We start from the raw sequence: 24,966 nt of genomic DNA, 5'->3' as shown, positions 1-24,966 counted from the left end.
GAAAGGGGTTCCATCATCCGCAAACCCCCAAAGCAAAACACTAGGACTGCCACACCAAACACCACAAACATGGCGGACAAGCTGCACTGAGAATGACATATTTTGCCCTGCAAAGTTCTCAATGAGAAACACATGAATTACACGATTTAATCCCAACAGAGCGGGACCGGAATATATATCAGTCTCGAGCCTTATGACTCACCAAGCCTCACTGTTGTTTATCTTCCCTGCAGTATTATGCGCAACCAGGAATATGGTCCAACAAAAATCTGGCAATGAGCACATCATATTTTATCAAGACAAAGCCCGTTTTGTGCAACAATCCCACAAAATTGGGGCATCACAGCCATAACCGAAGACCCGGCATTTAACCACCTTTGTTGTTTCGTTTTGTTTTTTTTAATTCAGAGAGCCAGACAGCGATTGTTGCTTTCAAAATAACAAAACGGAAGAAATGAGTGTCGGGTGTTAAAATTTGACAAAACGAATCTCCGTGACCCGCGGGGAGTATCCTAACTCTTTTACGGCTCTGATACAACCTCATACTTTGGTCGCCTCCGTTTCGCGTTGGTGCGTGGAAAATGGCGGCTTTAGCAGTCACAGTCTTCAAAGCTAGTTGATATTATTGGCACATACACCTTATATAACTGACAACGTGATCTCGCTGGCTTCGGCGAGTGAACACACAGCCCCACTGTGTCTGATAAAAGCAAAGCTAGTGTTCTTTTGACGTGAGAAACAAAGATCGAAATGGTTGCAAGCCGGGGTCATGCACAAAATGGGAATTTAAAACAATTCCTCTGTGGTGACGGGGAGTCATTATTACTTTTCCTATTGTGTGTGTGGGGGGTGGGGGGGTGTCAGTCGGTCGCAAAAGATGACAACACAACAGGACATCAGTCCTCAATCACACGCAGAAGATCTGTGTGCAGTTCTTCAATGCCGGGGAGGAGGCAAGAGAGCGAGAGACAGCGAACGCAGCACGACTCGGCTCTCGGAGCCGCCTTAGCCATGTGCCCGGCGTTGCCATGGTAACAGAGGACTGCAGGACCGCTACACACGCGCTCGCGCACGTACATTCACAGGGGCGCAGCATATTCTCTCGCCTACCAACACAACACGGGCCACCTCCGCCGCAACCCCCCTCCTCCGCCACCCTCGCCCGCACGCATTGACGAAGCGAAGCGACCGGTAGCGGAGCGATGCGATGGGAATACAGAGCAACCTGTGTGTGCGTGCGCGCGCGCGTATGTACTGAGGACAGCGGCATTACACAACAGTGACAGAATACAGAGGATGCCAGGACACCGGAGGACAACAGACGAGAAGGAGGAAATTGGGGGGGGGGGGGGGGGGGGGGGGAGAGAGAGGCCGTTGTCTGCTGTAGCTGACATTCATTGAGTTGAAGTGTTTCCTGTGCAGGTGTACTGTACATTTTACACCCTTAAGTTGGAGTGATTTTTCATCATCTTTCGCATGTTGGTGATTGGAGACCGAATGAAAATTGACCTTGCGTTTTTGGGTTGTTTTTTTTTTTAGGGGGGGGGGGTTGTATTGGGCAGATGGCACTAACAAGATAACGCAAGAGGGGTCGTGTTTGGCATTCAGAGACATCCTTAATCTCCCATCAGATCACTGTATCTCAAATGGATTACAGGCTAACATGAACAAAACAGTCCAGAACAGGTGCCCTACCTTGGCTGATGTCCTCAATGGCCCTGCGTATGCCTCGATCGAAAGCGCGAGCGTCAGCAGGGCTCTGGAAGGTCAGCCCGAACTTTTTGTCATTGATCCTCCAGTGATGAAAGATGGGGTTGATCTTGTTGTACACCAGGCCCTCGTGCAGCACACACTCCAGCACCACCTAGAAAATAAAACAAATGACACTCAATAGAGCCTCGGGTCGGTTTTGCCTACAGGCCTTGACAAAGCAACAGAAAGATCTCGAACACCTTTTTTTTTTCTCAGTCCCCCAAAGGTGCAAAGGTAAGCCACTCAACTTTAGTATTTTCTGGCTCAAGACATCAAACTAAATTAACAGGGAGACAAAACAATCATTTTATGTATTTTTGAGGCCAATTTGTAAACCATCTTCAGAATGGTGTTCTCTCTTTAATTCCAGATGAGTTGGAAGGCAGCAGTGCGGGAAAGACGTGGGCTTTGAGTGGGGTTTTTGGAGGCAGACAGTCAAAAGTGTGCGGTGGAGAGACACCGTATTTCCAAAGCCTATTATTAATCAGGGCTACTGAGCCACCTCCTGGCCTTCCTCTAGGGAAAATTATGTGAAATGAGAGACGGCCATTACAGTCTTTGAGGTTTGGACAAACGTGCACACGTGTGGCTTAACGGGGTGCGAATGTGCATGTGCAGACGCGGCGACCTGGGGGTAACAAACGCAAAGCAAATTGGGTTTAGTTTTCCACTGTATGGTTTGGATACGGTAAATAATTTGATGGTATCGCTATAGATGTGATCGCTACTTACCGTCATGCTTTCATTTTTATGTTTCCATTGTAAAGGGTCCCAAAAACTTCATGAAATGCAATCCCACTATGAAGCAGACTTTTGTTTCGGTTTTGGGTACGCTTGTGAAAGGTGCAGTGAAGTAAACTACTCCTATTTGATTGTTTGATAGAATTGTTCATCTTCTACTTTTTTGGTTTAAAGTGACCCCAAACCTTGAGTATCATTGAGTATTCCGCTATGGAACAAATGTTACGCAAACACACAACTCGAAAAAGAGTAAATGTGCAAACGTGGTTTGAAAAACATTTATAGTGTTGAGGCAGAAATGTTTGTGTTGGTTCACTTGTGTAGTCCACTACGTCGCGTTTTTTTTCATTGTTTCATTGGGGAATCACACGCCGTCTTGATGACAAGCTATGACATCACACCATTTTTATGAAGTTATTCAACACTGCATTTGATCTTAGGGACACTTTAATACATTATTTTATAATAATTCATAAATAAACTAGGAATTCATAATTGCAGTTAGCCACAATTAATTGTGGTGTAAACCGAATGTTTTTCTCTGCCTTCCAAAGAAAAGATGGGCCAAGGGGTTAAGATGGAGGGAAAAAGAGAGGGATGGATCCCGAGGAGGACGGTGCGGGATCAGGTGATTAAAGGGGAGGAGGATGGGGTGTCTGTGCCTCCGGGGGCGAGACTGAAAGGAGCCGCAGCAGGTAAGATGAGCGCAACATGGTGAGGCCCGCACAGAAACGTGAGGAAGTATCGCGTGTTGCGAGGAAGGACGGTAGTCAACGTCATACAGTATTCCACAAACTAGCCTTTTGGAGGGTCTTTGAACTCTTAATTTTGTCAAGCGCTCGCAATTAAGTCTCGCGACATAATCCGTCAATGTGATTGAGGATTCTCTTTCATGTGTTCTGTGACCATTTACATCTTCCAGATTTCCAGCCGAGGCAAAGAGCAAACACCACAAAAACAGTACCACCATCGTTTTGTGTTCGCGGATTCACAAGCTAGTCACACAGGCCACATTATTGCCGATCATAATTTACAAGCTGGGTCACACCGATAGTCTCACAGATGATAAACTTGGATTTGGCTGTCAAAGCGCAACAAACAACTACCATGTATGCTTCGAGCGAGAGAGCGAGAGACATCGCCCAAAAGGAAAGCTAATTTTGATGAGCCGGGAAGGCGCCAGCATCACAGCTGTGAGCAATCCGAGGGACGCTGAGACGAGCAAGGCAGTAAGCTGAACACAAGATCTGACACAAATCTGTGAGCCGGTGCCGTAAGACCTCGTCAACCAATTAGGTGTTTTTGAGAGTCAGAGTGATGGAAGGAGGGGGCGGGGGGAAGAGAGAGAGAGATTGGTGGCTATATGGAGAGCCAGCTGAGTCATCACTGGGTACACTCTGTGCCGCATCACTGCGCATCACAGTCACATCGCACCTCCTTTCCTCATTCTGTCTAGCGCCGCCTATGATGAGCTCGTTTGGACGGAATCGAGCATTTTCTCCTCCCGATACCTCTCATACCGACCAATAGCATCCGCGGGTTTGTGCGGCGTTCTTCTCGAGCTATTGAAGCTTACGATCAGGGATGGGAACGATTCCAGACCTTTCTTTCTAAAGATTAGACCGTCTTTGTTGAGACATAACAAACAAATTAAAGAGCGATTGTCAGCATTATTTTGAGACCAGGAGAGAACTCAGTCAAAACTGAAACATTTGTGATCAAATGTTTTTACCAGGACTATCTGTAACTAACGTATCTTGAGAAATGGTTATCCTAGCTATCATTCCATCAATCGCTTGGGTAATCACCCCCCTCAGCCCTCTGGCCGCATCGCCCAGAAAATGTCTGACGGCGATAAGCACGCATCTAAAAATAACACCTAAGTGTTATTTTTCCTCATTGTATATTAACACTATACTCACCGGCAGTTAGACAAATCTTTACCCCATATTCCATATTTTGCTCTTATTTTGTGTTTTTGAGTTACTGACGTTTTTTTTTTTTAAATCCACATATTTATTGACAACGGATGCACTCACGAGGTGAAGTGTCCCTAATTTGTCTGTTCGAAAGGGCTCGCTCTTTCAAAGACCGTCACCGGGAAGTTGCACAGCGGCAAACAAACAGCAACGGACCCGCAGAAGACGAAAAACGCAACCTTCCTTGGTGAAGATAATTACGGTACGTCAATAACTTCTGCAGTCAACTCGCTGATGGTTTCAAACAAAACAGATAATGTCACGCCCCGCTGTCTTGCATGACTAACGTTCGTCGTCTGCGGGTTTGTCTGCGGCGCTTGTTTTTCTTGGACTCGTCGCTGTTGTCGAGCCGATGCCCTCAATCAGTCGGCGGAGCCGCGGCCTATCCCAGGCGGCCCGACAGACCTACATATGGTGTTTGTTGTGGTGACTGGGGTCGATGCTGGCAGCGAGCGGGGTGTCGTACCGCTTCCTAGAACAGTCGCCGGGGTCTCTGCGCCATGTGTATGCGCCGGCCTGTACGACAGCATTCCCGTCACACCCTTTCCTGTGCCACACACACGCACACATACGGAGTAACGCACTTGGAGGCCTTGAACACAAAACGCATAAAATGGTCTCAGCCAAAGGCGATTCAGACGCCGGGCAGCCAACGAGCCGCCAATGTCGAAGCATTAAAAGGCCACCAGAGCCCCCGCGTCACTATGTTTGCCACAGCCTTCTGACATCACTTTCATGACCACAGTCTGGATTATCCCAAAGAACCTACTCCATCACTTTTACATCCGGCACACAGCTCTTGGGACAAGAAGGTCACGTCGGCTAGACCCGTAAGGATTAAGATAGCGACGCAATTACATTGATTGGAGGGAAGAAAGAGTGTGACCTTGTGCGGGATGGAGACTTTAAATCTGTGTTGTACGGGTTAATAGTAAGCAAAAAACAACAACAAAATCCACTTGTAAAAATGGAGACAAGGAAATTCCGGGCAACATCAGGATGTTATGAACCAAAACGCGACTATAATTTTATTCAAACTTGGCAGAATAGATTGTGCTCCTGTAGAAGCCAGCAGTCTTGTAGTTTTTATGAAAGGTACAAAAGAGGGAGGGGATTTTGAAGTCGTCCGTATTACAAATGTTCTGGGCGTCAGAGACGTAGGATGGCGCCGGTGTGTGTTATGGTACTCGGCAATGTTGTGTGAAGGTGAAATACCCGACGCTTGCTTACTTACTGTGTGATATTCACAGCCACAGATGTGGCCGTTGTCGAACAATGGTCAGCAACCTTACTGAAAGTCAGAGTTACTTCTTGGATACTGGTTAAGGTTAAGGCCTTGTAGTTTGATACACCCTTCTGAAATATACATGCTCAAATTACCATTTGTTGTGTTATTATTAACTCATTCATTCCCAAAGACGTTTTTAAACGTCTTTTCAGACTTGGTCCAGAATTGGCTGGTACTGAATGAGTTAATCAAGGCTATTATGCATGTGTAAGAGGTTACGGATCATCAACAAACACGCCATTTTATTTCTACACATCTCTGCAAGGGTTGGAATTTTCATATGATCACATCTACAAGATTGTTGGGAAATCACAATGTCCCAACACGCATGAGCTATTGGAAGAGCAGGCCAACGGGTTAATCGTGTCCTGATCGTTCGGCACGACCCGGAAGCGCTGGGTTGCTTGCTCCTGCGGTAGAATCATCAACTCTTAGGCCAGACTGTGTAGTTCAGTTGGTATTGTTAATTTTAAATATTTTCTGACAAACAGTTTTTCATTTTGAGTGCTCTAATTTTATTTGATAGCCATTACTATATTGTAGTACTCATATATTTTATATGTATTTGTTGTTTTATGTTCTATTTTAGCTTGTCCGGACTGTGTGGATTCACCGATTAAATAATTAAAACAAAAACAGTGTAGAAAACAAGTACAGTATTGAAAAGAAAAAAATTGATGCGACGAAACGTGACACATTGCAATAGAGAATTAGACATACCGGTAATTGTAATCGAATGAACTACGAGACGAGTAAAGGTTTCGGCCTTCACGGTGCAGAAATTGTGCACAGTCTCTGCATAGAATACGCTGAAGAGGAATAGGGTGTCATTTAACAAAACCTGAAGGTAGAATGGATGACATCATATAGTGGGAGTGGGAGAAGGCAACTCACTGCCAAAAATAACTTTTTTTGGACTCAGAAAATATTATGAGCAATGAGTGCGACATCAATGAACTGTCATAGGAATAAGCAGCACATCGTTGTCTTCATAAAGACGAGCGGCTGTAAATATATATATTATTTAATTTTTAAACGGGAAAGCTCATTTTGGATGCTGATGTGTTACATGTCACACGTCTGTCTCGGAATGTAACACCATCTCAGGCTCCAAAGCTCACTAATGAGTGACTGTCGCGTGTTTTTCTGAAAAGATCCGTCACAGTCTGTTCAGGACACAACACAAGTGAGCACATTTTCAGGCATTTTATTTGTTTGGTACTAATTACAAGGTTGAGCATATGTTTCCACGATATATTTCATCCTTTGAGCTAAGTAGGTTTCCCACATCCTTCATCCATCATTCTCTCCTCCTGAGTAATCTGCCCTTCTCCCAGATGATGTAATCATGCATCACAGCATCACGCAGTTTGCGCCTATTTTCAGACACCTGCGCCGCAGAGGCAAGTTGAACAACGCTTCCTGGGCGAGCGCCTTTGAGAGTGACGGAGGCACGGAGGACGGTGGTGACGTCATCCCAAAGAGACGTACCCTTTCGGATTGTTATATTTGAGTGAGCGCGAAAGAGTGCGAATGACTAAACAAGGAGAATGTGTACGTCAAATAACATTCATTCGTGATGCTGGTTGACGCGTTGCAACGTGAATTCATTGATCATAAAACATTTAACTACCGGTAGACAAGTCACGTTTTGACGCGTGGTGCGCCGATCGATCGACCGATTTTCGTGGAAAAGTATGTGATCGGCATGTTGATCAATATCTTTCGTTGACTGATCACCCACCGAGACAATAATAATCACAATGTTGATACATTTTCTGCACGGTCAATTTGACCTGGGGGGGGGGGGGGGGGTTGTATATCAAAGGGGGTGGAAATTTGGATAGAATATCTTTTTTTAATTAATCAATCAAAAAGGTAATTGATAGATGAATCAATTATTAAAATAATCCTTTATTGAGCAGCTCTAAAAATGAAAAAAAGTGCAGAGAATCCATGTGTTTGGTAACCGTTGATCTCAGAATCCTTGCTCGAAACACCCCTCATTTGAAACATTCCAAATTGTCACACAGGTATAAATATATGTTGGCCAGCTGACTAATACAGTGCACTCCGCTTAATAGAACACCGGTTAATAGAGTAATCCGCTTAATAGAGCAAAAGGCTCTGGAACCGATTTGCCTAATGCAATTTCCTATAAAGATACTCCGCTTAGTAGAACAGATCTCCGCTTAATAGAACAGGCCGTAAGCAATGAACATTGTAAACTAGTGGTTTTCGAAGTGTAGCTATCGCGATACTGTACCACTATCGCGAGAAAACGCGGTGGTTCTAGCCGTATACAGTAACAGGTAGCACGCGTCACTCCACACATAGACACACGCACGTCACAATGGCTTCAACTTCATTCAAGAGACGAGAGAGAGACGAAGTGTAGCTATCGCGATACTGTACCACTATCGCGAGAAAACGCGGTAGTTCTAGCCGTATACAGTAACAGGTAGCACGCGTCACTCCACAGATAGACACACGCACGTCACAATGGCTTCAACTTCATTCAAGAGACGAGGGCTATCACCTGCGGATAAGAAGGACATACTCAGACGATACGATGCATTGCCGGATTCTCAGAAGGTACGCCCGCGGTTTCCAGGACTTCCCTGTTATCCAGCGCATTGAGAGGGAAGTCAACCGCAAAATTACGGACTCCTGTTTCCAGACAAAAGTAACGAAATTTTTCTCGTGATTTGAGATGTTTGACTGAAGTTGATTAAAGTTGTTGTTTTGTTGTTTGATTAAAGATATGGACGTCCACAGTCGAAATATCTCTTCTAACTCGTCAGCAGGGGTTTTTCTGCGTGCATAACTTGGTCGTCGACGTGTCTGAAGGTGTACCTAATAAAGTGTCTCCGGTTAATAGAAACCCCGCTTAGTAGAACAGAAGCGCTTCGGCCCAATGGTGTTCTATTAAGCGGAGTGCACTGTATATCAAAAATAAAGTAAAACTAGTCAGCCATAGTAAAAATGTGATTTGCCGGTAAGCTCCTTTGGTCACGTTTCCGTGAGGTTTTAGTGGAAATTTGGCGTTTCCGCTGTATAAACGGCAATGACTTATCACATAGCCAGCACATCACTGAAGCAATGATCTATTCAGTAAAACTGGGCGAAAAGTTAATGATTAGGTCTCAAACAAGCATCGTCGCGGGTAAAAATGTGACAAGTGAGGTTTACATTCATTTGTCTGACTGTTTCATCAAGAGAGCGGAGGAACAGCTGTGCGCTATCCTCAGCATCAACAACTACCCACAAGGCCAAAAGCAAAACAGGGCCAATTGTTCTGGAAGTTGAAGGAAAACACTTAAATCATAACTATAGCTGCCAGAACACAAATGTCCTCCTTCCCTCTAGGACGCTCTCAAAAATGAGACGCCTCGAATCCACAAATCCACAGCAGCTGTATGATGGCACCGTGTCAACATGAAGCCAAATCTCAAAAGGAACGATTCCAGCACCCCGTGGAGTCTGCAAAAGGCGGTCGAAGCGGCGACTACTGGATCATGTCTTCCTTACCAGTTTGTCTTTGAGCCGCTCCCCCTTGATGTAGAACTCCACCGCTGCGGGGCTGGGGCTGGGACTTGGACTGGGCGTCGGACTGGCGCTAGAAGGGCTGAGGTTGCCTGTGCTGCCCCGGGTGCCGCCGCTGTGGGTGCTGCCACTGTCCTCCGCCGGGGTGACCTTGTAAACGGTAACGCAGCTGAGGCCACCGCCGCCGAGGGGAAGCCACCCACCGCTGGAGTCATCCCGCGTCATGACCACTGCTCTCACACGCGCATAACTGTCACTGCAGAAAGAGGGAGGAAGCATGTCAATGCTTGGGCATGGAACCGACATAAAACTGGAAAGCAATTATTTAGTGTGTAAATTGTCCCATGTGTTGTTATTTTGACTTCAAAATGGCTCCGTGTGAGGTGGCTGCCTTTCCAGCAGCTCCTATATTTTGTTGTTCTACTTCTTCCTTTCATAACTTTGCTGCTGTGAATTGGGAATTTCTCCATTGCGAGACTAATAAAGGTTTTTCCTATCTTATAATACTGTTCAACACTGTCAATGTTGGACAAAAAGTCTTGCAGGGTATTGCTTGGAAGTAGCCTAAGCAAAAAAAAAAAGTTTCACAAAAGCATGTGGCCTATGGTTACAGGCAGAGAAACAAATGGAAAGACGACAAACTTTGAAATGTTCACATCTCAATTATGTTGCGATAAAACCAATATTAAACATAAAACCAATGCTACGTTCAGCATGTGAAAATATTGCGTTGTCTCACGTATGTTCGTGGGGGTGACTACGAGCGGCTCTCCTCCTCCGAAGGGTGGGAGAAGTTGGAATGTCAATCTGGTGAACTGTGTGCGTGTATTTGCGCGTGTGTGTGTGCCCGTGCGCAAACAATTTGTTTGCGGCCTATGATACAAGGCCTACAACTATTATTCCTCATACACCAATGCACTACACTGCTGCAAACAAATAGTAATTCAGAATGTTTAAAGCCCCCTGGAAAGTGAATGACCATTTGTTCAGGCGCCACAGTTAATTTCCAACTGATGTGTTACATCGCCCCCCTCCAAAAAAACCCCAAGTCATTTCTTAGCCACAAAAAAAAAAATTAAGATGGATTTCCTTCCATCTTTAGCACGTCCATGTCACCGCTGTATAGACTGTACAGGTACTGGCATATAATAAAAATAATTCATCATAAATCCGATCTGCACTTCCCCCGCGGCCTCTCGTTACATTTTCAGCTGGCTCACCAGCGCTGTACACTCACTGCGTCTTCACCTGCGGTCAGATCTTGGCTGATTAGATAACGCAAACTGCATTAGGCCACCGGAAATGACAAAGGTCAGCGTGTGCTGAGGGCAATGTTTTGCACGGACTCCTGGTAACATATTAAAGATTTGAGAGGCATACAGAACCGGGCAGAGAATGTGACACATGACTGTTCCACTTCTTTGAAACCGCTTTCCGGAATAGCCACCATCGGTGACGGTGTCAATTTGAGGATCATGAAAGTTACTGAGTGACAAGAGATCTGCTCCCGTTTTAACTGTCCCTCGGGATCTTGTCAATTCAATGTGGGGTAACCTTTGCTCTCCTGCCTTCCACACCCTTGGCAAAGATCATTGCCGGGATTATCAATTACCCATTCGACTGTTGTATCACACAGTTTTGTTCCGGAAATCACACGGATAAACCGCGATACAGCCAGATATCAATCATAACATTTATTGGAGAAAAAATTAGGCCTTATTTACATATTGAATGAATCTAATCTGCTACCACATACTTCATTTACCCAAGCGACAAACTCTATATCTCAAACAAGAACGTGAGCTTCCCAGGCTAACTTAAGAGACAAATTGAGGAGTACTTTGTGTATTTTACGAAAGCTAACATGCACCGTACAGCAAGAAAGTACAGTGACAGTCGCTCCACATTTTAATTTTTCTACTAAACCAAGTTGAGGTAGGGAGAAAATACTGTCGCTTAGCCTTACATCACACCGGAAGGAACTGACAAAGCCCACAATGAACATCACATGGAACAGTCGAGTAAAATAAAATCCCCAAATATTTCCAATAAATGGTATAATTTGTGGTCTTTCCATTACATTCCTGTTTTTGTACAGTGCCGCTGCAGTTTTTAGTTCCCCTTTTCTGCTTTAGCGATGACTGGTAGAAACGTGTGAACACGAAGTTCATCTCAATCATATTCTTGAAGGTACAACGATTCGGATCATACCACTCAGCTCTCAAACCACAGGATGTTTGCTTTCCAAATGATTCCTGTCTGTAGAGTTAAATGTGCTTTTCCCTCCTAACGCGGCCCCAAACTTGGACAGCATTGGCCTCGTGGTAAGAGAACAACAACTTCCCTTACAAGTTCCCAGCACCACCTTGTCTGGTCACACCTTTTTATGGCGCGGAAGAAGCTGTGCTCCACTTTACACAATAAAAATGCATTTTGGAACAATTTCCAAGAATTAAGACATGGAAATACAGGGGCCGTTAAAGCCCCACTCACACACACTTCAATAAAGAACGTGGGTGTGATGGTCACAGGAGGGACTGTCAGTCAGGCTGGGGGTCCCTGGGGTGAACAGAAGGCAGGCGCTGGTGTCGCTCATCCATGACCAGGGCACAATGACCAGGATCTGACCCTTCAGAAGTACCATATCCCACATGCCAGCACTGGGATACTCACAGGGAGGAGGGGGAGAGAGGGGTCTAGACCCCAAGACCCAAGTTAATGTGTTTTTACTTAGCACTCATTCTGGTACAAGACGCAACAGAGGAACATCAGAGTTTTAAAAAATGGTAATGAAAAGGAGAAATGTGGTCTAATCTTTTTTTTTTAAAGTCCGGAGTGCCAAACACACACACGTGGAAATTTAGACCAGGATGGTGTGGACAAAGGCTGTCATCTATGCCCCTCGCTGGGAGCAAACAGTCCACTGGACACACAATCGAGAGCGGAAGCACATCAGCTGGCCTGGGCCCGTGAGTTGCACTGAATGGGGGAAAGAGGGAAAGGGGGGTGGAAGAGAGAAAAGAGCCCCCCATTCCAAATTATTCCAAGTTATTCTGCTGGATGACTGACTTCATTTCCGACGAAAAGCAGGAGAGAAAAACAGAGAGGGAAAAGAGGGAGAGGGAAGGGAGGGTTAGGGGGAGGAAAATGTAATGGAGGACCGTGGGGGAAGAGGTGGTGGCGGATGGGAACAGGGTGGAGACCAAGGTGACGGTCAACAGCTCCCGACTTCATGTGAATGGAGTCTTTTCTATTCACAAAAAGGATGTGCGCAGGCTTTCGCCGCCTCAATAAAACGGGGCGTTTGCATTGAGGGATTTGGCGAGATTTGACTTCCGTAGTTCGTCTAATGGATGTCGTGCCTCAATTAGTCACCGGGTGTGTCATCCACTTATAAATACTTGCCCTCCAAATTTGCGCGCCTCCCTTTTCCTCTCCAGGAACGAACACAGGTTGTAACCGTATACCTCAGTTCATGGACACTATTGTTCACAGCAGGCTCCTGAGGGTCAACCTCTGAGCCCATTTGAACCTCATTGTTAAACAAACCAGCAGCACATCTCTGAAATATATTACAGCCTTAAGATGTTGGAAATGAGTAGCCTGCACACTACGAAAGATCATCTTACATTACTTGGAGACAAGACCTTTTTACAACAAATCGAGTCGACTGACCGGTATGGTCGCCCCGCAGTTATGATGAAGTCTATTCTCCTTAAAACTCCACTTTTGCTTGACATGATATTGTTTCACGCCATTTTTCCAGAAATGTTTCAGTTCATTTGGATGAAAATGAAGAAGACTTCTCAATCCCTAAATGTGACCACAAGGACTCAGGGTGGTATGGACTTAATATAATAATCCAGCCATCTAAAGAAATGTTGCATGAAGATTTTGGAATTGTGGATGTAACGATTAAAGTGTCTTTCAGATAAGGCCTAGATTAATATGATCCCAAAAATGCAAATGGTTGGACTCCGCATTAAAAAGACACCTCTACCTGGAGCTGCAGGTGAATAAACAAACAGACTGTGGCTCTTTGAATCAGAACTACAACATCTGCTGTTAGAGAAAGCGACCGTGAGTGCACATGAGTTTGATTGTGTTTTTTTATATATATACACTGTATATATTTATTTTTTTTAAGCAGAAGACAAAGTAGGAGGTTGAGGTGACGAGACAGCGTGATGGTATAAGCACGTGCAGGCCAGGCAGGCCAAGGCCTCGAGACCGGCTGCTCTAGTGTGTGCCGGAGAAGGGGGATCCTGGGACAAGCATTTCCTAAGTGGACAAAGTGGCCGTTTGTCCGCTCGCTCTGGCCCATGGCTCACTAGGCTCCAGTATGCCATCATGCTTTTTCTTGTGTCTCAGTCTTTGGCTTCCTATCCTGATGGTGGGAGGAGGGTGGATGGCAAGTGGTGGGGTGGGGTGGGGGGTGGGTATCTGAAAGAAAGACACGAAGAGGAGAAGGAAGAGGAGGAGTGACGAATGAGAGGAGAGAGAAAGGATGTGGCCTGAGCCCTGGGAGCCGGCCAAGTCGCCCTCCCTTTGCTCCGCTCCGTCTCCCTCTGCTACCAAAACCCCTCCCCGCCTGCCTCTCGCTACACAATGGCTGCTTCTCTGCTGAAATTTCACGTTATTGGATGCCGGGCCTGGAGTTTTGTACTCCCACAATGTCCAGGCAGTGGAGCATGCTGTAGGGGAGACACACTCTGCAAGCTAAGAGCTGGAAAACCATTCCTCCTTTCATTAACATCAGAAAAGGGGAGAAAAGTCCCTCACTCCAAACTAATTTTTTCCATCTCGCCATCGCTCCTGCGTGGACCTGTATCAAAACTAGAGAAACATTGTCTAGCTCCACAAAATAAATTTGGCTTGTAGGACTTTACAAGCATTAGTGGGGTAAGAAAATAATAATTAAAAAAAACCCACAACAATTGGCAAAATAATCAAGCTACTTATCGCAATCCGATTTTGTAACTTATCCTCTGTTCTGATCTCGGTAAATGAAGGAGGGGTGGGGGGTGGGGGGAAAGCTAAGCTAGGTTTAAAACAAATCAAGTCAGATTTGAACACTGACAAAAAGAGACAAGAAACCGCAGCATTCAGGATAAACAACAACATGCAATCCAGGGCGCAACTGTCGATTCCAGCAGTGCCATCGCCAGCTAGCTAATTAGCTACGGTTCAAGCGCTCTAAATAACCAGCCAACTTGAAGGGCAGCACTAAACAAATGACATGACCCAACATGGATGCAGAGCAAATTATGACACAAGTACCACATCGGGGTGCTTTATGTTAGCCATTAACAAAAGCCAAATCCGTAATTGGACAATGCCCACAAAACCGTCTGCGTTTGCGCGCCTGCTTTATTAGCTGCGCTGAAAGCCAATACTTTGCCTGTAGAAGGAGAAGTGAAAGAGAAATGTTGCCGTATCTTCTTGCAACACGTCGAGCCTGCTGGTGACTCATCTCTCTCAAGAACATTTGGGCAAAGCTACCAACTGACTCAGGGAAAAAGAACACTGCAGCACTAAACAATGAAAACACATTTGAACGTCTTTTTGTTGTTTTTTTTTAACTCAGCCTTGAGTGGACAAAATAGCAAGAACGTGTTGGTAAATTCGCCAACTGTCATCAAGCCACATTTGCCAAGAGCAAACATAAAACATCCTGAATGCTGCTCGTGCTTCGTGACTGAGACAAAAACGAAACATGTTTTTTTTTTCTGAATCTGTTTATGGATTTAAATATGTCCTGGTTCCGTTTTTCAGATTGGCTTTCTCAACATAATGGAAATGTCTGACATGAGGGATGCCCATTTTCAATCACGTGCTTTGTGGATTGGGCCAAAAAGATTAGCTTGGTGGGTTTTCTAAAAATTTAACAAGGTCACAAAGTGGCCAAATAATAAAAAAAGAGAGCCTGTTTATTTTGAGAGTGTTACAAGAGGCAATTGGCATGTATTTGGTGAACTGGCACATCATAATAAATATAGATAGATGTATATTAACATTTAATATATATAGGTATGTGCCATATGTACATGTCTGGATGTACATTTCTTTCATAATTTAAGACAATTTCTATGCACGCTGATTTTTTTTTTCTTTAACATGTATTGCTAAGGTATCGGATCAAGATTCTGTATCGACAGAACCTTAAAACTAAAAGGTCGGATCCCCAAAAAGCATGATCAGGACATAAAATCTTAATTTCTGTGATTACACCTGATAAAAGAGAACCAAACTGCAATCCCATTAAAATGAAGAAAATCCTGCTTGTCAGAAAGGCCCGACGTTTATTTTTGGATCACCAATGGGTGAAATAAGATAAAAATTCAACCCACCACTACCCAAACATGGAAAACAAAACTTGAATGAGTTGATCTTCATTTCAACCACATGCATTCCGGTAAATTAAAACCTTGTGCATGACATTACTGTGTGTGTGTATCATCAACAGAAGAGGAAGCACAAGTTTTGGCTGCTGCACAGCGTCTACGGTCTTCTTTGATGTTAGAGCAGTCTCAAGGGATCGTGATTCTAATTGTAGTTACTCAATGACTATAGCGGGGATAAGACGAAAGGCTGGGAAGACGCAGGGATGAGGTATTAAGCATCAGGTCGAACGAAACGAGCATCCTGCAGCAAACTTTATTAGAAGAAAAATTTGGATGGTCACCATCTTCAGTATGTACACGGCTCACGACACGGGTTCCAACTGCGCTGTTTTCCAGCTATGTTGATGTCACTTTTAGGAAGAGCGGAAAAGCTATTAACCAATGCCACCGAGTTTGCCGTCTAAAGGAGTAGCACATGATTTGTTACAGGAAGCTCAGGTACATCCAGGCTATAAGCGACTCCTCGAGGGAATAGATCGTATACGTCTACATCAGTTAACAAGAAAGTTTAGTCAAATGCCAAACCATAGTCACTATATAAAAAGAGACATTTCTTCACCAAATGCTTTTCTGCGCCCAAGTAGGATGCTAAGGAAGGCTTGGCTGTCCATTTACAGTAGTGATGTCACGTGTCTCCATTCAGCACATGATTAAATGAAGTTTAAATGATTTAAGATCGAGGTCTATCGCCTGAGAAACACACCCACCAGCGAAATTACATTTGGCACGCACAGAAACCTCTTCCTGTTCTCAAAGGAGTTTTGGGAACTCCATCAAAGAAACAAGGTTTAGGATTTACATCTGTGCCCTTTTATGTCTGCGGCCTCGCAGGAAAGAGCCATGTCAGGCCAGCTGCAAGCAGGGAGCTCTCAACAAGGCGCAGCCTTCATGGTCCCCACATGCCGCACAACTGCAAACAATATCCACGATTGAGAGGCTTATTGCTCCAAGCGTCTTCTCGCAAGGCCCTGAGATAGAGTCTGTGAACATCAGAGGCCCTCCATGACCAAGACAAAAAATAAAATAAAAATAGCACGTTCTAATGTTCTGCTGTTGTGCTGCTGACCCCCCCCCCCCCCCCCCAAAAAAAGCATTGAGGTATAGACCTGAAACGTGCCCTCAACAGTGCTGCCATTTAAAGCACTTAAAATGTTCAAAGAGGAAATGAAAAATGCAAGGAGGAAGTGGCTCAGCTTTTAAAATCTTCAGAATCCAGGCCCGACTTCAACCATGGGAATGGAACATGCTCTTCGTTCCGGGCAGTCTGGTTACTCAGAGCACCGCTGCCATTAATCACCCAAACAAATCACACGGCTGCTTCTAGAACAAGCAGACACCGGTTCATAAATATTGCGTCTGCGAAAAGAACTTGAGGAAACCTCTCCCATTGGGAGCAAATCATTCTGCAATACATGAGCTGTGTGGTTGAAGTCAAAATCTATTACCTCGAAAAATATTCAGGAACGTCTCGGGCTATGAACGGAAGTGCAGCTGAACAAGGTTGCTGCTGGAGCAAATCTGCTATTGCTGTTTTGCAACAAGAAGACATGTTCTTTCCTCAAAAGACACCAGTTGAAGAGTACTACAGAAAGACACGTTGATCGTCTTTCCATGTAGATGTCTGGGATTTGAATGGAGATGAGGCACAAAAGGCTGCATGGGAGGTGAACAAATGCATTGGCCTTGGCAGAGCAAAGTCAGGAGGGCGATAACTCGAAACTCAAGATCCAGTAATCGTACAATTTGGACTTTGCGTGCCAGAAAAAAAAATTTGGGAGTCCCACAAATCTTTCCGACCCCTCCCCCCATGTCATGCGTGATATCCAGAATTCAGCAGGTTATATAGTCATCATCTTCAACCTCATTCCGAGAAAATCCTAATGTCCCATCATTGGTGAGCTATTTTTAGAACAAGCCAACAGGCTAGTACCCACGGGCACCACGTTGGTGCTCCCCTGTACAACACAGAAGCTTTGGACAGGGTGACCAGACATCCCGGTTTTGAGCATCGTCCCCTTTTTTTTTTTTTGTCCAGTCAGCAAGCCAACTACTTCTCTTTTCCCTGTCTAAGAATCATGGGAAATGTAGTCCTAGCAGCCTAATGCTGAGGTTGCCAGCAAGACGAGCTTTTCTGGCGGCATATTTCCAGTGTTACAATGTGGAAACGGCATAGCTAGCTTCCAATAGCTGCCGGGATCGAGTTAAAAAGATTGGATCGGGGTGAGTGCATTGACTTGTTTCACACAGTTGAACTGTCAACTAAGATAGCATTTAGCATCGGCTAAAATAATAATGGGCAGCCAGGTAGTCCAGTGGTTAGCACGTCGGCTTCACAGTGCAGAGGTACCGGGTTCGATTCCAGCTCCGGCCTCCCTGTGTGGAGTTTGCATGTTCTCCCCGGGCCTGCGTGGGTTTTCTCCGGGTGCTCCGGTTTCCTCCCACATTCCAAAAACATGCGTGGCAGGCTGATTGAACACTCAAAATTGTCCCTAGGTGTGAGTGTGGTGCGAATGGTTGTTCGTTTCTGTGTGCCCTGCGATTGGCTGGCAACCGATTCAGGGTGTCCCCCGCCTACTGCCCGAAGACAGCTGGGATAGGCTCCAGCACCCCCCCCGCGACCCTAGTGAGGATAAAGCGGTTCGGAAGATGAATGAATGAATAAAATAATAACAATACTACTAATAACACAACCGGTAGTCACCAAATTGACTAGCATTTCTATTTGTTACGATTAGCTCCTGGTGATCATTTATTGTGCATTTGATTTCCATATAAATTGTCATGCCCTGGTTATTAATTTTGAAAATATGGACACCCAAGATCTGTGGGTTACTGCGCCCGAGTAGGATGCTAAGGAAGGCTTAGCTGTCCATTTACAGTCGTGATGTCATGTGTCTCCAGTTTCCAGTACGGGTAATCATAAGCCTGTCACGATAAACATTATTCAACTTATCGCTCAAAATATATAGTTTTTTGGAGTCACGTTCTAAACTTCAGTCATACAAGCTAATGTAGAACCTGTTCTATGCACTCTATATTAAATGAGGCCTGAGCTTACGATGCGCCATGATGAAAACCTTTGGCCAACAGACTTCAATTGTGGTTTAGACCAGAAGCTGGAGTGTGTCGGTGGCGTCAGCTCATGTATGAATGTACGCACCTCTTTTTGTTTCCTTTTACAGTATGTTCAATAAACCTCTCTTTGTCTCTCCTTCACCACTTGCAAAGTTATTACAATACGTTCTAACTAGCAGTAGTTAGTTCTAACTAAACCAAATTAGCTAAGATCCATGCGTTATGTTTTGTTGGCAGTCGTGGAGGCGCTGTTGTGGTAGACATTTGCACTTTATCTTCCCTGTTAAGTGTGAAATCATCCCAATTTTTGGACAATCTCTGTCTTGGTCTCTCTGCTCGCCATCGTTCCACCAACTTAGTTCTCCATCAAAAGATGACGTCAGTAAACAGGCTATGTGGTAAAATGATGACAGTAAAGCTGTGAGGCAGAGAAACTGCTTCGTCTTTCTTTGTAAGACAGGCAGGCCCTGATACACTTCATAGGATGGATTTATAACGTCGCTATTGCGCATATTTGAACAAATTACGCATCATTCGTAGTTACAAACGGCACTTCCCTAAAAGTTGCAGAAGCAAAACCAGGCATGTGTCCGCTCTCAGCTCAGCAGGCTTTGTGAAAAGGGCAGACACGTCTAGATCGGATCTAGATCGCGAGTAAAACGTGTGTGTTCAAGGTCACATCCAGTCGCTGGCAAGGACGCCAAAAATCTATTTAAAAAAAACAATCCGGGAATTTATTTAGCTTAACAGAAGGGCTACAGGATATCAGCAATTACCCAGGCCCGTAAAACATGAGGCCCAGCAGCTGAAGGAGCCGTCTCTCATTGTCGTTTCATGTCTTGATGAGGGCTGTTTGGAAGGAATGCGTTTAGAAAGCGTCGCCACAGGAATGGGAGTGCAAAACAGCCGCAGGTGATAAGATCACAACACCCGCATGGCAGATAAAAATGCTGACCTGTCAAATCAATCACACAGATAGGAAGAAGACACAGCTAGGGGGGACCGCCGGATATCACCTGACCGGCAACAAGACAATAGCGCCGCACAGCAGGAGTCTCGAGACAATGGGGGCGCCCTAACCTATACATGATCATTTCACTCCAAGCAATACAAGACCCAACGACCTCTCGCTCATAAAAGAAGAGTGGAACACTTTATTGGCCGCCAATGGCTACAATACAACAGCTTTAGTTCTAATTACCTTTTACAACCCATGGCAAACGAGTCGCATTGCATGAAGAACTTACCAGACTGATCACAAGGACAGATTTGATCCTAAATATATGAAACAAATATTTCAAATACTCAGCTGAGTAGTAAAGACTTCTTTGTGAGCGAGGTTTGATGTTAATACAGTATTTTTAAAAAAGGGGGCGGGGCGATATATACATATCAGTGGAGCTCCATGTACGTGGGGCCTCTTGGCAAAGTCCAATCTTCTCACCCTCTTGCCACCTTTCCTTAACCTTGATTGGAATACATCATGGATTAAGGTGAAATGAAAAGGTGTTTACTTTTGAACTTAAGAAAGGACAGCACTGTTTGAAATGATTTCGACTCCACTTTTCCAAACTGACATCATCATGATCGTGCAATGGCAAGTATTGCCGACCCAAGTTATAGCTTGCGGACCTCAGCCGCAAAATATTTGTTTAACAATAAAATGAAAAAAGTATCTTTCCAAATCAGAGAGAGATTCTATCCAGGTAAAGTATTTCTTCATTACCATTCAGTAACATATCATGAAAACGACATTGTTAATTTTGCTCTGAAAATATATTGTTTGACTTCATGTACGAATGGAAAAGCGCTCATTTGAATTTTTGACAATGAAGTTAAACAATACATGGAGACCATTAGACACTCCGCGAATAAGAAAGGCAACAGCATGGCATCTATTCATGGCTCCACGTTCCCTTTTGTAATTCTGTCCTTGGGCCACCGATGCTATGGCACACCCAGGCGATTTGGGTTTGTAGGTTCTGTGTTTTCTGAGTAAGTATAAAACATGAGTCAGAATGCATTCGTCGTCTCTAAATATCTGCATGGAAAAACACTTCCAACCATTGTAGGGTATAAATATAAAACGATCAGTCGAAAAACAGTGAGTACAGTGGCAATTGAGCGTGCCTTTTTGTTCAATGTGACAACATATTGTAGTTGAAGTTCAAAACCTGACACAAGCCGAGGAATGGCGATTAGCTACTTGGACGATCAACTATATGCAGCAGAAAGCAAACTTATTGATGCAAAAGGGGACAGAATGGACCAAAGCCTTTACTAGGGACTCGGTTATCAGCACCAATTAACAAGGTCACACCAGGGTGTCTGTACATTCGTTTGGACCAACTCCCATCACCCGGTGGCATGGCACCCATCTTGTGACAAGTTTTAGTGCACAGATCACATTAAATTAAATTGATGCAGGACTTAGGTCATAAGACCTTGTAAAAATAAATACGTAACAGTGGAAAAAAAAAAGAAGTACAAAAGAATGGTGACGGCTGCTGCGATGTTCCGTATCCCGCTCCCTTTGCGTTTCTATGAATCATAGTGTAAGACAGGTGGTGGAATCCTAGCAACAATATTTGGATCACTTCGCCATCTTAGCTGCCGCCATTACGCAGAGAGGAACAAACCACAGCACATCATGTAGGCCCTGTCGCAGCGTTTCCCAGCGTGCGGGCCCTGTGGCTGCTGCCACTATTGATGACGAGCACATGGGGGGGGAACAGGAAAAGGCTTCGATCCGCATGCCGACGCTCATGTTGATTCAGATCACTTTTCCCAAAAATGTTATACGGCTCAAGAGTTTAAGCGTGACAGAGTAACAGTGACCACAAATGATTTTGACAGTTTAAATGCCATTCGGTGGACATTTCAAAAATACATTTCCTATTGCATCAATTATACTAGAATCATTTGGAGTCCACTGCTGTGGTCCTACGACCTTTATCAACAATAGAGGCAGTGTTTCAACTAACATTTCTCACTACTTGCCATAGTATAAAATAACAAAACCCTGAAATATGAATATTACAAACAATAAAACACAATTTTGTCTAACAAGTCCAATACAGTAATCACCCGCTGTCATGGGAAAGGATAAATAAATAAATACACAGATTCAATACAATATTGGTTGATCCCCAATGACAATCAGATGGCAGCTCGTGCAAAAAAACGAAACAAGCGATCGGCGCATTCGCTTTATGTTCCTTCTCAAACTGCACGACTCAAATACACACGGCCTTAAAAACTAAATAGCTTCTTGGAAGTCTCATTCACTTTCCCAGCCTTCACGGATTCCTGGAGGGATTCTATGTTGATCGATCATCTGACCCCACACTGTATGGGAAACAACTTGCGAGTTTGTGTTTGAAATATATCTTTTGTGGCATCAGTACTGAAACTTTACTGATGCACCTGGCACGTCCATCGACCTTTGCCTCCAGAGCAAAAGATGGACCCGCACCCACATGCACCAATTCAGGTATGTTACATAAACGCGCAGTTCAAGGACAAAAGCATCTATGCAACGTAGAGCCACCCCCCGCCTTCTGCGAGGCTTGTAAAGAAGAGATTCAGAACATGGGTGTGTTTGACACATTCAAAGTGTGACAGTGTAAATGGCTGGGGGGAATGAAGAGAAATAAAGGCAGGAGCATATGACTTCCTCTGTGACAAATACATTATCAAAAGACACAAAACAGTGTTGATGCATTGCGCACAACCGCACACAGAGGCAAATGGCGTGAAAAGGAAATGTGATCATTGTGTGACCGTGGCTGCAATGCGAAACAGCGTACAGTTGAATGTGAATGGGGCCTGGCAGGTACTTTATGAATGGAGGGGATCATGTGACCGCAGCACCTCCCGAAGCAGATATTTCTCACTGACTGTCAACAAGAGCGCACAAGGGATCAGCGGTGTAAAACCATACCTCCCCCCATTAAAAAAAAAAGACAGGAAATTCGGGACACGAAATAATCACCCCTTTATCCGACGTGCTTCATCGATTTACGGGACGCATTTGTTACGTTCGGGTGTCATTTTAAAGCAATTTTATGAATGAAGATATGTAAATGAGCGTGATTGAAGAAAAAAATATCTTCCGCCTTTTGGAAATGAAACATTCACTAGGCGTCTATTGTCATTTCTTTACGACGACGATATCCCGGTTGTTTGTTCATAGGCGTAAGAATGCTTTAAAAAATGCGTTTGTCGTCCGTGTGCTATCGTCTACATGATTTTAATACACGTTTCCTCGAGGATTTTAAACGAATTTCACGCCATAATGAGCGAGAATTGTTGAGGATTATACTCACGACGACGCGCATTCACGCCATTCAAAAACACACATCATACATTCACATAATACCCGTGTCGTTTTTATGAAGCGTTTTTACTCGTGTCTTTTTTATGAAGCGCCACACGTCACAAACGCGTTCCAGAAACATGAAAGGGTAATATTATATATATATATATATATATATATATATATATATATATATATATATATATATATATGGTTACGGTGTTAGTGGTGGGAATTTGTACTCACTCGTTTTTTGGATTTGTTGAATCTTCACTCATTTTCTTCCTCACGGGGATCCGAGTCCTAGCACTAGCATCGACGGCGCTGTGACGGCGGGACAAAATAGCACAAAATTCACCATTTTCCTCCACATACGTACAACCGAGCCGTCTTTTCGTTTGGCGTTGCTTAAGGGTGGGGTGCTCGGTAAAAAGGGGCAAGAATGCTCCCCCTCGATGAAGGAAAAATTGGGAAAAAAAGAAAAGTGGAGCTAGCGTTAGCCGTTAAATTGCGAGGAGGAAGAGTGACAATTTCTCCTTCTCCTCCCTGGAAGTAAAATCCGACCATGACACAAAATTAGCCATCTTCTTTTCCAAACAAGCGCCGCTTTGGTGGGGAGATAAAACAAAAATGATTAAAAAATAAAATTGCCCCCGCTGCGTGTATGTATATATCCTCAAAAAAAGCCCGTCACGTTCGGCGTAATAGTTGTGGCTGGCTGTCGAGCATCCATTCGCCAACTTGAGAGCTCTCCGGGACGACACTTGAAGTAGCGCCTTGTTGGAAAGCCAGCCTCGCTCCGCCAACGTGTCCGACTAATGTCCGTTTCAAGGCAACCTCGACGCCCGGAAGGGAACTGGAAGGGAGGGAGGGATAAGGGAGTCGAAACACAAAATGGGTTTTCTCCACAAATGCGCATTAGAAGGGAGATGAAAAAAAAGGTTTTTAATTTCCCCCCTCAGAAGTTGGCGAACAACTGTTGTAATCGAACTCCATTTTCAACACGGGGAGGGGAGGCATCGGAAAACTGGGCGGATGTGTCGACTCGCTCTCTCTGAGAGGGAGGGGCGGTGAGAGAGAGAAACAGAGAGAGAGAATTAAATCCTTCCGCAGTGTGCTAGAAAATGTTGAATTTCAACGCACCCCCCGTCGATGTCGGTTATTTCCGATAAACTGTCTGTCATCCTGACCATTGAAGCGTCACGTTTTCGAAAAACGACACGCAACAAGCGCGTGTTTCTGTAGTTGACGTAAACTAGTCCCGGTGGTGATTTTCCCAAAAAGAAGTTTCACTTCAATCGCATTGCTCCGAGATCGCACGCGCCGTAGACAATAATCCGAACGGAAGGAACTTGATCATTAAATTTGATATATTTGCTCCACTCGTCCCTTAACATAATCTCTACTTTATTCCACCACTTCCTGGAGAAACATGGAAATCATGTTGGCAGCGAGAGAGCATACAGGCACAACACGTAGAATGACATCAAGTACCATTCATGATTTCTGTAGTCAAAACAAGATACTGTAGCTCCAATCCCGGAATGATGCATGAAAAACCTCATGTACACACTTTGCATTATTATTGAAAGAATACATTACAACAAAAAGGAGGAATCTCAAAATGTGTTATTTTAAGCACATAATGTATTCAAACTGCTTTAGCAATGCTACGATCACCATGTTGAACTACAACGTCACTTGGAAGCAGAGCAACTAAAACACAATACACTATATGAAAGCAAAGAACAGGGTGTCATCTGTGTGCGTAAATTAACCTGTGACTGGTTTATGGAGGATGTCATAATAATAGGCGGTCCCACTATCATTCCGGGGATGGGTGGACTTCTCCATTGATGACCT

The 24,966-nt window shown here is 44.5% G+C and overlaps 1 protein-coding gene across 2 annotated transcripts in view; it reads right to left on the bottom strand.

Moving 5' to 3' along the window:
* spred1 (sprouty related EVH1 domain containing 1) overlaps positions 1-24,165 on the bottom strand; it is a 34,902-nt gene extending 10,737 nt beyond the window's left edge. The window contains exons 1-4 of one of the 2 annotated variants that reach the window (XM_052085400.1): positions 23,350-24,165; positions 12,159-12,285; positions 9,292-9,562; positions 1,696-1,864 (exon numbers count right to left, since the gene is read on the bottom strand). In XM_052085400.1, coding sequence (XP_051941360.1) covers positions 1,696-1,864; positions 9,292-9,531 — 409 coding nt within the window. In that variant the 5' untranslated portion in view covers positions 9,532-9,562; positions 12,159-12,285; positions 23,350-24,165. The remainder of the gene's footprint in view (positions 1-1,695; positions 1,865-9,291; positions 9,563-12,158; positions 12,286-23,349) is intronic. The other variant, XM_052085399.1, reaches the window with a different exon arrangement.
* Between the last annotated feature and the right edge of the window lie 801 nt (positions 24,166-24,966).

This window comes from Hippocampus zosterae, chromosome 14 (genome assembly GCF_025434085.1).
Source record: "Hippocampus zosterae strain Florida chromosome 14, ASM2543408v3, whole genome shotgun sequence".
NCBI classification, from domain to species: domain Eukaryota; kingdom Metazoa; phylum Chordata; class Actinopteri; order Syngnathiformes; family Syngnathidae; genus Hippocampus; species Hippocampus zosterae.
Note: the sequence above shows the minus strand (reverse complement) of the source record. Positions and strands in the feature narration are given on the sequence as shown.